The 14,264-nt window shown below is 35.7% G+C and overlaps 1 protein-coding gene across 2 annotated transcripts; it reads right to left on the reverse strand.

Annotated features, from left to right (window-relative positions):
* Window positions 1–9,076: 9,076 nt before the first annotated feature.
* Window positions 9,077–13,540, reverse strand: LOC149546342 (uncharacterized). Of its 2 annotated transcripts, none has more exons than XM_089791166.1 (5): window positions 13,324–13,540; window positions 10,671–10,965; window positions 10,262–10,384; window positions 9,732–10,022; window positions 9,077–9,536 (listed from the first exon to the last, which is right to left on the reverse strand). In XM_089791166.1, exons 2-5 carry the CDS (start codon window positions 10,932–10,934, stop codon window positions 9,327–9,329), a joined length of 888 nt encoding a protein of 295 aa, XP_089647292.1. In that variant the 5' UTR covers window positions 10,935–10,965; window positions 13,324–13,540; the 3' UTR covers window positions 9,077–9,326. The 2 variants fall into 2 exon arrangements, with proteins under 2 accessions (XP_089647292.1, XP_089647293.1); XM_089791167.1 differs by having other exon boundaries at window positions 13,310–13,540.
* Window positions 13,541–14,264: the final 724 nt, after the last annotated feature.

The raw sequence follows: 14,264 nt of genomic DNA on the forward strand, positions 1-14,264 counted from the left end.
TAATCTCCAGAGGGATCACTTCAAATCAAGAGGGAGAAAAACATGCTCTTCACAATGTCTCAAATAAAAGAAAGAGGAAATTCAATAATAATCATAAAAAGAAGTTTAATAAAGATCATTCTCATGCTAAGTGTTTTAAGTGTGAGGAAATAGGACACACCATCATAAACTGTCCAGAAAGAGAGAAAATTCTAGCCTCCCTCACTGAAACAAAGGAAGATGAAAATCAACTATACTATTCTGTACTTTCAAGTGAAGTAAATTCAAATAAAGAAGCTTGGATTGTAGACAGTGATGCATCGCATCACATCTATGGATTTAGAGATATGTTTGATTCATTTGGAACTCATATCACTGAAGGAGTTACAATTGGAGACAATTCTACCTATCCTGTAAAAGGTATTGGGGCATGTTCTATAAAATTAGAGGATGGAACTACACTTAATCTTAAAGATTTCTTATTTGTACCAGGCATAAAAAGGAACCTAATTTCTATCTCAAGTCTAACCGATGATGGATATCATGTCACCTTCAACAAAGACAAAGTATTATATTGGCATAATAACTCAAATATGAAAAATGCTATTATCATAGGGTCCAAATTTTGAACATTATAAAGATTAAACAATATTCAAACTCAATCTCTTAGTCTTGAAACATCCAATGTTAATGAATTATGGCATAGACGACTTGGGCATATTGGGTTTAGTTCACTTCCTAATTTAGATAAGATAACTTCTGGTACTCCTAAACTAGACTCATCTCATAAAGGAACTTGCAAAGGGTGTGCTCTAGGGAAAATCATAAATAAACCTTTTCCCTCTAGTGAAGATAAGTCAAAATTAGTTTTGGAACTAGTCCATTAAGATCTTTGTGGACCCATGCCCACACCTTCTCTAGGAGGTTTTCTTTATTACATATCCTTCATTGATGATTTTTCTAGGAAGACCTGGATCTATTTCTTGAAAGTCAAAGAATCAAATGAAGTTCTATCAAAATTCAAAACCTTCAGAGCATTAGTAGAAAATCAGACAAGTAAAAGGATTAAAACATTAAGATCTGACAATGGAGGAGAATATATATCAGATATCTTCAAAAAATTTTGTAATTCTATTGGGATTAAAAGGGAGTATATAGTACCTTATAATCCTCAACAAAATGGAGTTGCAAAAAGGAAAAACAGAACCATTATTGAAGTTGCAAAAGCTATGTTACATGATCAAAATATGCATGCCTCATTTTGGGTAGAAGCTTCTAATACCGCAGTATACATTCAAAACAGATGTCTACATCCATTTCTAAAGAATATCACACTTGAAGAAGTCTTTTTAGGGGTCAAACTAGATCTAATCCATCTTAGAATATTCGGATGTCCAGTATACATTCACATACCTAAAGAAAAGAGGACTAATCTTGAACCTTCTAGGAAGAGAGGTATATTTATGGGATATTGTGAAAATTCCAAGGGTTATAGAATTTACATTCCTGGACAAAGATTAGTTGAAATAAGTAGAGATGTAATTTTTGAAGAGGATTTTGCTTTAAAACTTTCAACCGGCATAGAAGATGAACCAATCTCAGATAATGAAGAAATTAGACAAATTGAAAATCAGAGAGAGCATACACCTGAAGAGAGAGAACCAAATATAACTAATGGGAAGAAAAGACCAGCATGGGCAAGGAAGATGCTTGAAGAAAACAATGTGGAACCAAATGAGATCTCAAAAGAAAATAAGAGAACTCGAAAGCAATCATGTTATATTGCTCTTATAAATGAGATAAACAAAATCAAACCATCTACAGCTAAAGAAGCCCTAAAGTCACAAGAGTGGAAAGATGCCATGGTAGAAGAATACAATTCCATAATTCAAAACGATGTTTGGGATATTGTACCTAGGCACAAAGACAAAACAATTGTATCTTCAAAATGGTTAGACAAAATTTCAAATATGTAGCTGATGGAAGTATTGAAAAATACAAAGCTAGATTTGTTGCTCGAGGATTCTCTCAAAAAGCTGGCATTGACTATGAAGAAACCTTTGCACCAGTAGCTCGTTACACTTCTGTAAGAACAATTTTTGCAATTACAACATCAAAAGGATGGAAGATTCATCAAATGGATGTAAAAAATGCTTTCCTAAACAGGGTCATTAATGAAGAAGTCTACATAGAACAACCTGAAGGGTTCACCATAAAAGATAAAAATATATATGTAAGTAAACTCAAGAAAGCACTCTATGGTCCCAAATAGGCACCTTGAGCTTGTTATGAAAGGATAGATAACTACCTTTCCAAACTTGGATACTCAAAAAATGAAGCCAACTCTAACATATACTTCAAAACCACTAATGATGGTATGGTAATACTTGTTCTATATGTTGACGACTTGCTAATAATAGGTGATGATAAATTAATTGAAAAATGTAAACAAGATCTGATAGCTGAATTTGAAATGAAAGATTTAGGGTTACTACACTACTTCTTGGGATTAGAAGTTAATCAAAAGAAAGACTACATTTTCTTGCATCAAGGAAAGTACACTCAAGATATTCTGACTAGATTTGGAATGATGGATAGTAAGCCCTTATCTACTTCGATGGAAATAAATTTACACAAGCTGAAAGAAGAAGCATCAAAATCTGAGGACATTGATCCTACACTCTTTAGAAAAATAATTGGATCTCTTATGTATCTTGTAAATTCCAGACCAGACATATGCTATGCTACAAATGTCCTAAGTCATTTTATGTGTAAACCTAAGAAGATCCACCTTATGGCTGCAAAACATATATTAAGATATTTACGAGGATCTATTGGTTTTGGATTAAAGTATGAAAAGGTTGAGATAAATTTGGAAGGATATATTGATTCAGATTGGGCAGGATGTTCCCCTAACTGCAAGAGCACTACAGGTTGTTGCTTTAGTCTTGGGTCAGCAATGATATTTTGGTTCAGCAAAAAACAACCAATTGTTGCCTTAAGTTCTACCGAAGCCGAGTATGTAGCCACTTCTATGGGAGCACGTAAAGCAGTTTGGTTAAGAAAACTTCTATTTGGGCTATTTGGAAAACCTCTAAAACCAACTATGATTCATTGTGATAATCAAAGTTGCATCAAGCTATCAGAAAATCCAATTTTCAACAATTGAGATAAATTTGGAAGGATATACTGATTCAGATTGGGCAGGATGTTCCCCTAACTGCAAGAGCACTACAGGTTGTTGCTTCAGTCTTGGGTCAACAATGATATTTTGGTTCGGCAAAAAACAACCAACTGTTGCCTTAAGTTCTACAAAAACCGAGTATGTAGCCACTTCTATGGGAGCACGTAAAGCAATTTGGTTAAGAAAACTTCTATTTGGGCTATTTGGAAAACCTCTAAAACCAATTGTGATTCATTGTGATAATCAAAGTTGCATCAAGCTATCAGAAAATCCAATTTTCCACAATTGATCAAAGCATATTGAGACTCCCTATCACTACACAAGAGACATGGTCGGCAGAGATATCATTAAATTGAGTTATATCAATACAAATGAACATAATGCTGATATTTTCACCAAACCTCTTGCGAAGTTGAAAATTGTATACTTCCGAGAAAAACTTGGTATGATATTATTGTAAATGCATTTATTATTCATGAATACAAGTTATTTTCTTATTTTTTCTTGCAAGCTTGTATTGTGAAAAGTGACGACTTTTCTTGAGAAAGGTGACAACCTGTCATGTGTTCTGATCCTATGATAAGGTGACGACTTTATTTTAGTTGATCTATTTTCAAACAATGGTTGAAATTGTTGTTATCTTTTGGACCGAATTTTTTCGGACACACTGATAACCTTCATGGGTCTTTTGGGCGATAGCCGGACACCATGAAAACCCATTGTTTTGAAAGTTTGGGTTATCCTTGTTCTTTGGGCCGGATTTTGCCGAACACATTGATAACCTTCATGGGTCTTTTGGGCAATAGCCGGATACCATGAAAATCCATTATGTTTTCCTTCTTCTTTCTCTCTCTTAGCTTCAAACATAATGATGACTACACTGATTATGTAAGTTAATCTTATTTCAAATTTCCCTTGCTAAAGAGGGAGTGTTAAGATTGTTAGCATGAGTGAAATTTAATCTATGCTCCTTAATCTGTATTCAATCTAATATTGCATGATTGATTCATATATTATGCATACAAATTATATATATATATATATATAATATTATTGAATCTAATTATGAAATATTCCTTTGAATAGCCGATGTAATAATCACGTTAAATATATTATCATTAACTGTCGATAATGCATTGTCATCGGCTGTGACAATATCATTATTGACAGCCGATTATACTTGCCATCGGTTGTGTTAATATCCTTAACAACAGTCTATTAATTGTTAGCAACAAACATACATGTTAGCGATCATCGTGACCTTTGATTGAATGGTCACCGTGCATGAGTCACGTCCTCTCCCGATAATATATATATATGTTAAATTGCGGTGAAGAAAGGACCAATAACCATGATAGTCCTTCTCTATCATCGCAGTCTATGGTTCACACTTGCAATACATTAATTCACTTTTCATTTTAGTGAATAACCTCATTCTTAAATAACATCATATAATAAATATATAATAGTTTTACTTAAATACAAATTGTGCATTATATATTCATATTGAAATTGAAATTTACACCAATTAGACCTGTGCATAATAAAACTTTACAACTGTTCAGTGGCAATAAAACTTTTGTCCTTTCTTAAAATTGTCCCAAACACAACTCTAGGGTTCCAAAGAGTAGCCACACCTCCTAAAACCCCATCAAATTCACTATTACTAGCCATAGCCCCAGGCCATATCTTATCAACTAATTTAGAAAAAGTCAATGAAGACATTTTCACCTCTTGAATAAGGAGAATATCAATTTTCAAAGATGAAATTGACTACTTAAGAGAAAATTATTTCTGAGGACCATTTAGCCCTATCATATTCCATGAAAGGAACTTTGTTTCTTACCTTTTGAAATATTGTCCAAAGTCAATTGCTTAGCATTAGCAATCTCCCTTGCCATTTTCTTTGTTCTTGTAATTTTTTTGGGTGGTCTCCCTTGCTTGACCTTTATGCCCACATCTGCTTTCTTACTTCCCCTGGTCCTTTTTTTGTTTTTTTGTACTTGCCACTCACTAGCTTCACTATCATTTGGGAAGAAGGGGTAGAAAACATGTCACACACCACAAGATTAGTCATTTCCTTAAGTGGTGGTGTTAGAGCCTTTGATAGAAGTTCATTTTTGGGGGGAGAAGGTAGAAAACATGTCTCACACCACACAATTAGTCATCTCTTTAAGTGGTGGTGTTAGAGCCTTTGAAGCTCATTTTTGGGGGGAGAAGAGAAAACATGACACCCCCCTCCCCCCAATTTATGTTGTTTCACTTCCATGGAAGTACCAACTTCCATAAGGACTATATTTTCCATTCCACCATTTGCATCTTCCATCCTATTCAAAGCTAGAAGGGTAACCCTCTTTATGGATTTCTTTTCCACTTCCTTATTTGTTGTCTTTAGTAGATCATCAATCCCTTGTAAGAAGGGGTACTTGTCAATTTTGGTTGCAAGCTTTGGGGTTGACTATAGAGGAAACTCTGTAGTTAAGCGCACTCAGGCTGGAGTAGTACTAGGATGGGTGACCTCCCGAGAAGTCCCGATGCTTCACCCCTGTGAGCATCACCTAGATCCAATTAGTGCTAAGTGTTCCATTTATACTCATGAGAGATGGATTCATGTTGAATCACCACTCATGAAACATGGGTCAATGAGTTTGACTCGAAATCACATAGTTAAATCCTGATAGCAATATCACAATTTGACTTGCTATGGAAATTATCTCCTTCTTATCAATTTTGTTTTCTTCAACGTTCTCCTTGAGTTCAACCCCACCTCCTCCCGACTAGTCTCATTAGTCAGAGGCTCTTGGTTCCCTCCCTTTTCAACATCAAGAGGGGGATGGGAAGAAGATTCCCCCTTCAACAAATCTTCCATGACAATCCCTTAAGAGAGCCTTCCAATCAACAACAATATGACCAAACTTAGAATACTTTTGGTAGTCTAGCCCAACATTCTCATAGACTATAGACTATTGCTTCTTCCCCTATTTTGTTTTAAGGGTAACAGAGTTCAAAAGTGCTTTGTTAATTTGCCACATTAACACAAAATCGAGCATACACCAGCCTCAATTTTTAGAGATTCATACTATCAATTGAGACAAAATGTCCAAAGGAATTCCATATCCACCTGAACTTTTTCTCGTCCCAAAATTCAAGAGGTACCCCAGATAATCTAACCCAAACTAGAGCTAATCTATTCAATTCGAAGACAAGATCAAACTTTAGGTGTCATTTAGTGATTGCCAAGCTATGCTTTTCCATAGTACCAAGTTCTAGATAGAACCATAGACATGTCAACTATCGCAGTAAACTTGAAGAGGAATAGACGTTGAGCATAGTTGAGACACTGACGCTTCCCTTCAATTTCCATTTATGAGGAACATGCTTCCTAACCATCTCAATCGAGGGCCTAAAGGCAATGAATCAACCCACTAAGAAGAGATGTAAGGAGGAAGAGATATTGTGAACTATAGTGTTAGGGGGGAAGAGATGTTAACTATAGTGTCAGGGAGGAAGATTTTTGGCCCATCTACACCATGTCAAATCTTGGGATCCTCACATGGAGAGGGGTTGATGGCATTCCCAACAAGACCCCCATTCCAATCAACATTCTTAACATGATCCCCTTAGCCTTCTCACTAAGACACCTTGAGGACATTTCCAAGAATGTCAAATCATCCTTTAGAGAATCACTAACACGGTCAACCCACTCAGAGTTAACTCCACTAACCAACATAGTGGACATTGAATCATTATCTACCTCACCTTGGGCCCCCAAACTAGAGGTCAACACCAAGGGCAAACCTAGACAAACAAGGAAGCCAAAATTGAAGTCAGAAATTCAAAATCAGCTTTGGACGGCAAGTTGCAAAGGCTTATGCAATGTTCCACTCACTTGAGCTACATATATGTTTTTCCCTTGTTGCTCAATGTTATTAGTAACTAAATTCTTTTTTCTTTTGCTTATAAAAAGGGGAAAGCTTTTGAAGGGAGGTAGTTTAGGGAACAATGATAAAAGAAATAATAATTACTTGTGCACCATATTTTAGTAGAATGATGTATAGGATTATACTTACCAAATCTAAGTTTTATTTGCATATTACTAATTACATGAAATTGATGACGTCCTCTACGACTATATCAAATTCTTTTGTTATCAAATTTATAATTGCAATGTTTACAATCATCTCTTATATATAGAAGAATAAGAATTCCTACTACCTGGCATAAAGGGATATCCATGCCCCGCAATTTGTGAAGGCCCAAACACATTCCATCATGTAAATTCAACTCTCTGAATCTGACATGTCATTCAATGTCATTCCTTATTGATTGGTGATCTTATTACTGTGTTCAATAACCCCGAGATGCCTAAACCACCCACTGGACATACTGCATTTTCAGATGTCCTTCCTCATTGGTAACTTTCGAACTTTTGTCCTGCTTCTTTCCTATAAGAGAAGTTATGCAAATGGTGCTTAATCATTCATTGTTTGTAATGAGTTACAAGGCCCCTAACATGTAATCCTCAATGTTTCCTAAGGGATCCATTAGCTCCCTTGGAATTTTCCATTTAAATTTGCCACACATAAAACCATTTTTGATGCTTCAACCTCTCTCTTAAACTTGTTGGATTTCTATGATCCTATTTTTCTTGCCGTTATCCATCCATTAAGTTCAATATTCATGATATCAGTCATCCCCAAATCATCCATACCGAATTCCTCCTCTAAATCCCCACCCATTTCTGGAAGAACCCAAGTTGCTTAGGAATCTGGATTTTCCTTCTTCCGAAATCTTCAATCTCTAGTAATGCGGTTCCTTCTACCTCTAGTTCAATTTATTGTATCTAGTTCAATTTATTGATCCAATCGCACCCGTTTACCCTTAATTTGATCTTGGAGGAATCTTCCTGATGGTGGCTAGCTTCAACCTAGCACGTAAGTATGAATCTTTATTCACAGTATCGCCATCTAAATTCCAACATTCCATAGGTAGTCTATTTAATCAAATCCAAACCGCCTTGTCATATGGCTCTAATGTATGGGCTGAAATTCGAACACTGTTTTTTAATATACAAGGGTTTGATCCCATTGTCCATATGCCTCCCTATCAAACCTTCAATGGCAAAAATTACAATGAAAAGACCCTTTGGCGGAAATTTGATGATATTCGGTGCCACCCATTTTTCCTCAACCAATTCGAAACCTCATGTCTGATTTTGCCTAAATGAAACAACAACTGCTTGCAACCTTTGCTACCTTCTTTGCCGTTCACACATTCGCATCTCTGCCTGTTTCACGCGTAGAGTCTGACTCCATTCTTTATTTTCATTTATTATTTAAATCTACCCTTTCTCTAATTATTAAATATATTTTTATTTTATTAAGGTCCATTGATTTGCTTTCATGATTATAAGTGATTTGTTTAAGAGTTACTAGAGATCAAGAAGAGGAGGGATTAAAACTTTTGAGTTAATCCAATTCTATTTTAAGCCTAAAATAAAGCCATTAACTATGACTAAAATTTTCAGCTAAAATTATGGAAGAAACCATTTTCATTATCTTTTGAAAAGCTTTAAAAGAAGCAGATGAATCATTTGCATTTAAAAATTTATAACTTACTTCTCCAGAATCGCTAGAGATTACAGCCAAATTTTTTGTCGGTCACATTTCTACAATTAAGGAAAATGGGCATTGTTTAACAACCTCAGAAAAATCCATCAGGAACACTGACAGCAAGAACCCCAAGCTAGAATAACAAGTCTATTAACATGACTTGATTGGTATATCATTGCAGTTTGTAAGGTCATTCAACTTTTAGTTTCACAAGATCTCATGTAAATTTTCCAACTTCTGAGATTCGTTCCAAGCCAAGAAAAAGCTGTGTTAAAGGCACTGTTCAATTGACATCAGAAAATACAAACACAACAAAAGCATTTCTGTTCTCTAGATTTCAAGTAAATCAAGAAAAAGTACAGAAGATTTTCAAATACAAAACTTGCAAATATTATTTTACCAAAATACTGCATCAATCAGGACAGAACTTCAAAATGTGACCAAATTGTCTATAAAGAATCTAAAGACCATTATCCTTACAAAGATAAAATCCGTCTCCAGATGCAAGCACATCCTCTTTCTCATATTTATAACATCATTGGTGAACCTTATCAATCTTCCTTCCTCTCTTTTCTCAATCGGTTTTGAACGTCTCCAGCATACGGGTGAACATGGTATGCATACTGTTGAATTACGGAGAAAACAACCATCTCTAAACATATAAGTACATTTTGCAAAGCAGCCTGAATGTGTTCTACATCTAGCCAGAAATGGTGAGAGCGTATAATGCCAGTTGATGCTAATATGTCAAGAACAACACCCTGCGGCCATCAGAGAGTGTAATTAATTCGTATCATTACTAAAGCTGGGAAGAAGATTATTAGTAGAAGCTAAATGCAACAAATAAAAGTAAGTTGCCTGCTTTAGGATTCTAGCGCAGCAAGAAATGATTTAAATTCTTTTTAGCAAAGATCTAAATCCAAAATAATAGAATCAGATTGGCATGACAAGCATACCTGCCAGAAACAGAAAAAGACAATTCCTTTCACACATAAAAACTTTGCTAAGGGCTTGTGGGGTGCCAGCTCCTTGGCAAAGACATGATAGAAAATGACCAAAGAGTAAAGGGCCAAAGATACAGAAATGTTCAATATGATTGAAAAAGTCCAACTGATCCATTGTGTGTATAGACCAAGAAATTGCAAGACTATCATTAAAATTGATAGAACTGGCCTTATGATAGCGAATTGCCATGTCCAATACTTCAGAAGTTTTAGCGTGTGATGATCCAGATGCACAGTACGAGGCTGATAAAACACAACAATTTATGAGTAGATTATTGAAATAACAAACCACAAACATAAATATTCTAATCTTAAAGAGTATGATTAATCATCAGACCCAACCAACACAAGAAAAACTTAATATCTTTTGTTATACAAGCCTCAAGTCATAAAGCTTCATTTAGAGAATCGTGCAAAAACTATACAAGGATCCATATATTGAAAAACTAAATTTATTACATTCATATCTAAGTTGGCTGTACCTGGAATAGTGTCATGGGAAATGAATGATGAATCTCTCTCCCCTTAATTTCATCAGGTACCCTGTTCTGGCTGATTGATATATTCAAATAGCTATACATCAAGGCCAAGAATTTTGCAATAACCTAACAATGAGTAAAAACTATTCTTTGTTAACGACTACAAAGTGATTTGATGTTTTCGACTAGCAGAATAAAATGTCAACTATGTAACTAAGATATAGCTGTCTCACTAGGTCGTCAATATATTTCCATTACTGTCTCAAAAATGAGATACAGTCTATGTAACTAAAAAATTAAAAGAATTTAACGAATATAAGATGAGGACATCTTCTTTGGAAATAAGTTACAAAATTAGCACAAACATTATGTTTGTGTACAATGCCAAAGTTCAGATGACATGACCACTTACCAGGCCCTCATAACACTCTTTAATCGAATCCAGGAACATGAAGAAGGTTTCACTTCCTTCAATGTCCACCAGGCCAACAAATGCATCGATAGCATAAAGAGGTGCCATTAATATAATTATAACAATAGCCTTCTGTTCCTTGGGATTTTTCCAGTAGAACAAATGCTGGGATAGCAACTGTACAGTAAAATGCATGCTCAGCATTGTGCAGCCTGCAGCCCCAAGAAGCGTCAATGTTCTCCGATCCATCTGCATTATATCCATCTTGATCTACTCCTCTCCTTTGATCTAAGATCTACAATAAAGAGAAAAATCAACTTCATGAACATTAGGTAAAGAATGCCCCAGATTTTGGGGCCTGCTGCGAAGACGCATATTACTGTATTCTAAATAGTCAAATAACAGTTTGAATACTAGTGAAGCTTATAATGCCCTCACAGTATCCCCTGGCAAGAAATCCACACGATACCCAAAGCCTTATCAATTTCCAAGACAAAAGAAACTCAAGCAGGAATTTTCTTTTCACATCTGCAAATACCAATGATAATATGAATACTTTCAAAATTTAAAATAATAAAGTCCATCAATTAGAAGTGAAGCAAACAAAAGAAAGAAATATATAAAAACACACACACAAGAAGCAGATACAAACACACATCCATGTCCAAATACACCCACTGTGCATGTGTATCACAGACAAACGAATTAAACACACACAAATAAAATAGACATATACAACAAGCACTCTCACCATGCAAACACACATGTACATATGCCCTCACACATGCAAATATATATGAATGTGCATCACACACACACTAACCGCACAAGTGCATGAGCATGTGTGTGCACACATAAATGACTTGCCACTCCAACACATACACAGAGCAAGCAATCGCAGATTCACAAACAGTATGATACACACCCAAAGATAAAGCTAACGTTACACAAACACAAAGGGCAAGGATTCGCATAAACAAAATGTACCACACCCAAAGAGCAGAGTAAGGTTCCACACCAATTCTAACTTTCTCACACACACAAAGTGTGTAACAAATAAGTATAAACACGCCCAAAGAGTAACATAACATGTACACAATAAGCAATCACAACTTTAACTATACACACATGCAAAGAGAAAAAGTTTCATACCATGCAACTTCCATCCATATAAATTTTACTTGAAACGCAAATCATCTTTGTTGGATATCTAAATCTCAACTTGACAAAACAAAGATAAAACAAAAATAAAGATTCAAAACCAACTAAATTTAATATGGTCTAGAATCCTTTGAGAGTATAATACTATAAACCAACAATCCATGCACACTCATTAGACAATGGTTTCTCAATCGGACAGAGCAAACCATCCTGCCATGCACGCAGAGGTGAAAAAATTAGGGTTCACAAGGATGGGGTGAATCCTCCTGTGATTAGGTCATATCCCCAGGTCACCAGAATCGCCTGCTTCTATGGACCAGAGTATATCACAAGTCAGAAAGTTCCTCCAAATTCTCTGATTCAATCTGGTCGTTGTGATATATTAGAGTTAGAGAATTAAAAAACTTAGACGAATCTTCATGGCACGGGGGCGGCATTAGCTGTTGTATATGCAAACCCCTAAAAACGGCATGGCTCCTGCTTAAATTATGAGCGACAATTGCAGGCGTTTCAGACCGACATTAAGGCCACTAGCATACAATCGGCCAGATCAAAGGGAAACTGAGTGTAAAAGACTATAAGCCAGACTCTCCCTAAATTGTGGCCAGACTTATTGCTAGAGGTTAAACCCACGTTCACCATTGGCGTTGGGAAATACGCTACTGTAAGAATATATAATAATGGCGACAAAAGGTCAAAGCAACTAACTGGTTTGACAACTATCCACTAACTGTCTTTCGTTGGGATTTATATTTACAAGTAAAACGTTTCAAGTTTATTTCCTTACTATGGTGTTCTCCGATTGAAAGTGGAAATGGAAATCTCCATTCAAGTAAAGCTACGAAAACCTCTAAATGACCCGAAATGCCTAACTGAATATCCCATGTTGGATTTTCGCCGTAAAACAAGTAAATCATTCAAAATTTAATTGCCACACAGTAACTACCGCAGAAAAACTCCTTATACTGACTAACCACCACAACTCCTTATAATGAACAACAGCCATAACAGAATTTCTTCCAAAGATGGAAAGCCCAAAGTAAAAATCAAGGGAAAATAAAACGAAATTCATATTACAAAACAGGGGCGGCAAACTCTAACGAGTTCAAAACGTCCGCAGATCCAGATGGCTTTCAAAGCTTAATGTAATCACTCCAGGTGCTCGCAATAACCTATACTTTTTATGCACGTCCATCAGAACACAAATCTAGGTCGGTCTCTTTGCATACATTCCAAACCCTAGTACAATCTGAAACCCAATTGAATAATACTGTTATTGATTCTGCCTAGCGGATGTGTGCCACTATATTTTTGCAACCCAAGAGGAAAACACTAAAGCGGGTGCTGCCCAAATTGAGATTTATCAATATTTTTGAAACCCAACTGGTGATCACTTGGAAAGGAAGCTGTCCAAGTGATTCCTGCTCGATATTTGTGAAAACAATGCAGAAAAAATAATCAATACTAAAAACACACACCTGAGGGTTCTTACCAGATATATTTTTTCTAGTTTGTTTCAATGGACGCAAGCTCCAGAAATGAAGGATCGAATCTATGCTTCAGAATTCCTTGGTTCGAGTTGAAAATATTGCACAAAATCTAGATCCATATGGCTTATCATATTGCAGCTATTCAATGAACTCCATCCCTGTTTCGATGGGCTTTATGTTGTTGATCTTTGACCCACTGGAAACCAAGAGATTAACCGAAAGTGAAAAGGCAGAACTCGTTGAATTTATCTATGCATTTCGGTCTGTGGAGAGCAATGTTGTTTTCGACAATGTGATCTTTTCGTATGACGTGTACTGTTGTACGAACGGTACATAGGAGATTAGCATGTGCCAGCGAAAAAGATGACTCCATAGATTGAAAAATGCTTCTCACGCGAACCAAAATGAGTGGTAGAAGGAAGTATTCTAGCAATTGCATTTGGATGTGAATGAGCATGTCAAGAGGTGTTCAAGGGCAATTAGAGATAAATTTGGTTTGTTTTTTAAATAATTTATGTATAGCATGAATTCAATTCACAATGTGTTAAAAATGTGTAAAAAAATGTGATGTTGTATGTGCAAAGAAGTAATAGCTTTAATTCAAATATGCATCTATTTGATCATAATGAAAGACCTTTGAATAATACATATAATAAAGTTATATTAGAGTAGGATTGTGTTGTGTTTCTATTTAGGAGAAAGAGAGAGAGTTGAAGAGGTAGGAATAGAAGAGAGGGGGTGGACGAAAGAGAGGTTAAAGAGATAGATATCGAGAAAAAAATGGAGATGGACATGAAGATGGTTAAAGCATAAATAAATATGGAGAGGAGAAATATATGGAGAGATAAATAGAGAGGATAGAGGGATAGATATAAGGGGAGGAATAGAAAGAGAATAGGGAGGGACGGAGGGGAATAGGGAGAGGTGAGAGAGAGAGAGAGAG

Source organism: Cupressus sempervirens, chromosome 7 (assembly GCF_028749045.1).
Source record: "Cupressus sempervirens isolate cs-2001-9-10 chromosome 7, ASM2874904v1, whole genome shotgun sequence".
Taxonomy (NCBI): Eukaryota; Viridiplantae; Streptophyta; class Pinopsida; order Cupressales; family Cupressaceae; genus Cupressus; species Cupressus sempervirens.

What these genes read in the sequence shown, in the direction of transcription:
- LOC149546342 (XM_089791166.1), bottom strand. Translation starts at nt 10,934, where the DNA reads ATGGATATAATGCAGATGGATCGGAGAACATTGACGCTTCTTGGGGCT. An exon ending in TTCCCATGACACTATTCCAG is followed by an intron (nt 10,023 to 10,261) that starts GTACAGCCAACT and finishes GTGTTTTATCAG; the next exon opens with CCTCGTACTGTGCATCTGGA. An exon ending in TCTTTTTCTGTTTCTGGCAG is followed by an intron (nt 9,537 to 9,731) that starts GTATGCTTGTCA and finishes TGATGGCCGCAG; the next exon opens with GGTGTTGTTCTTGACATATT.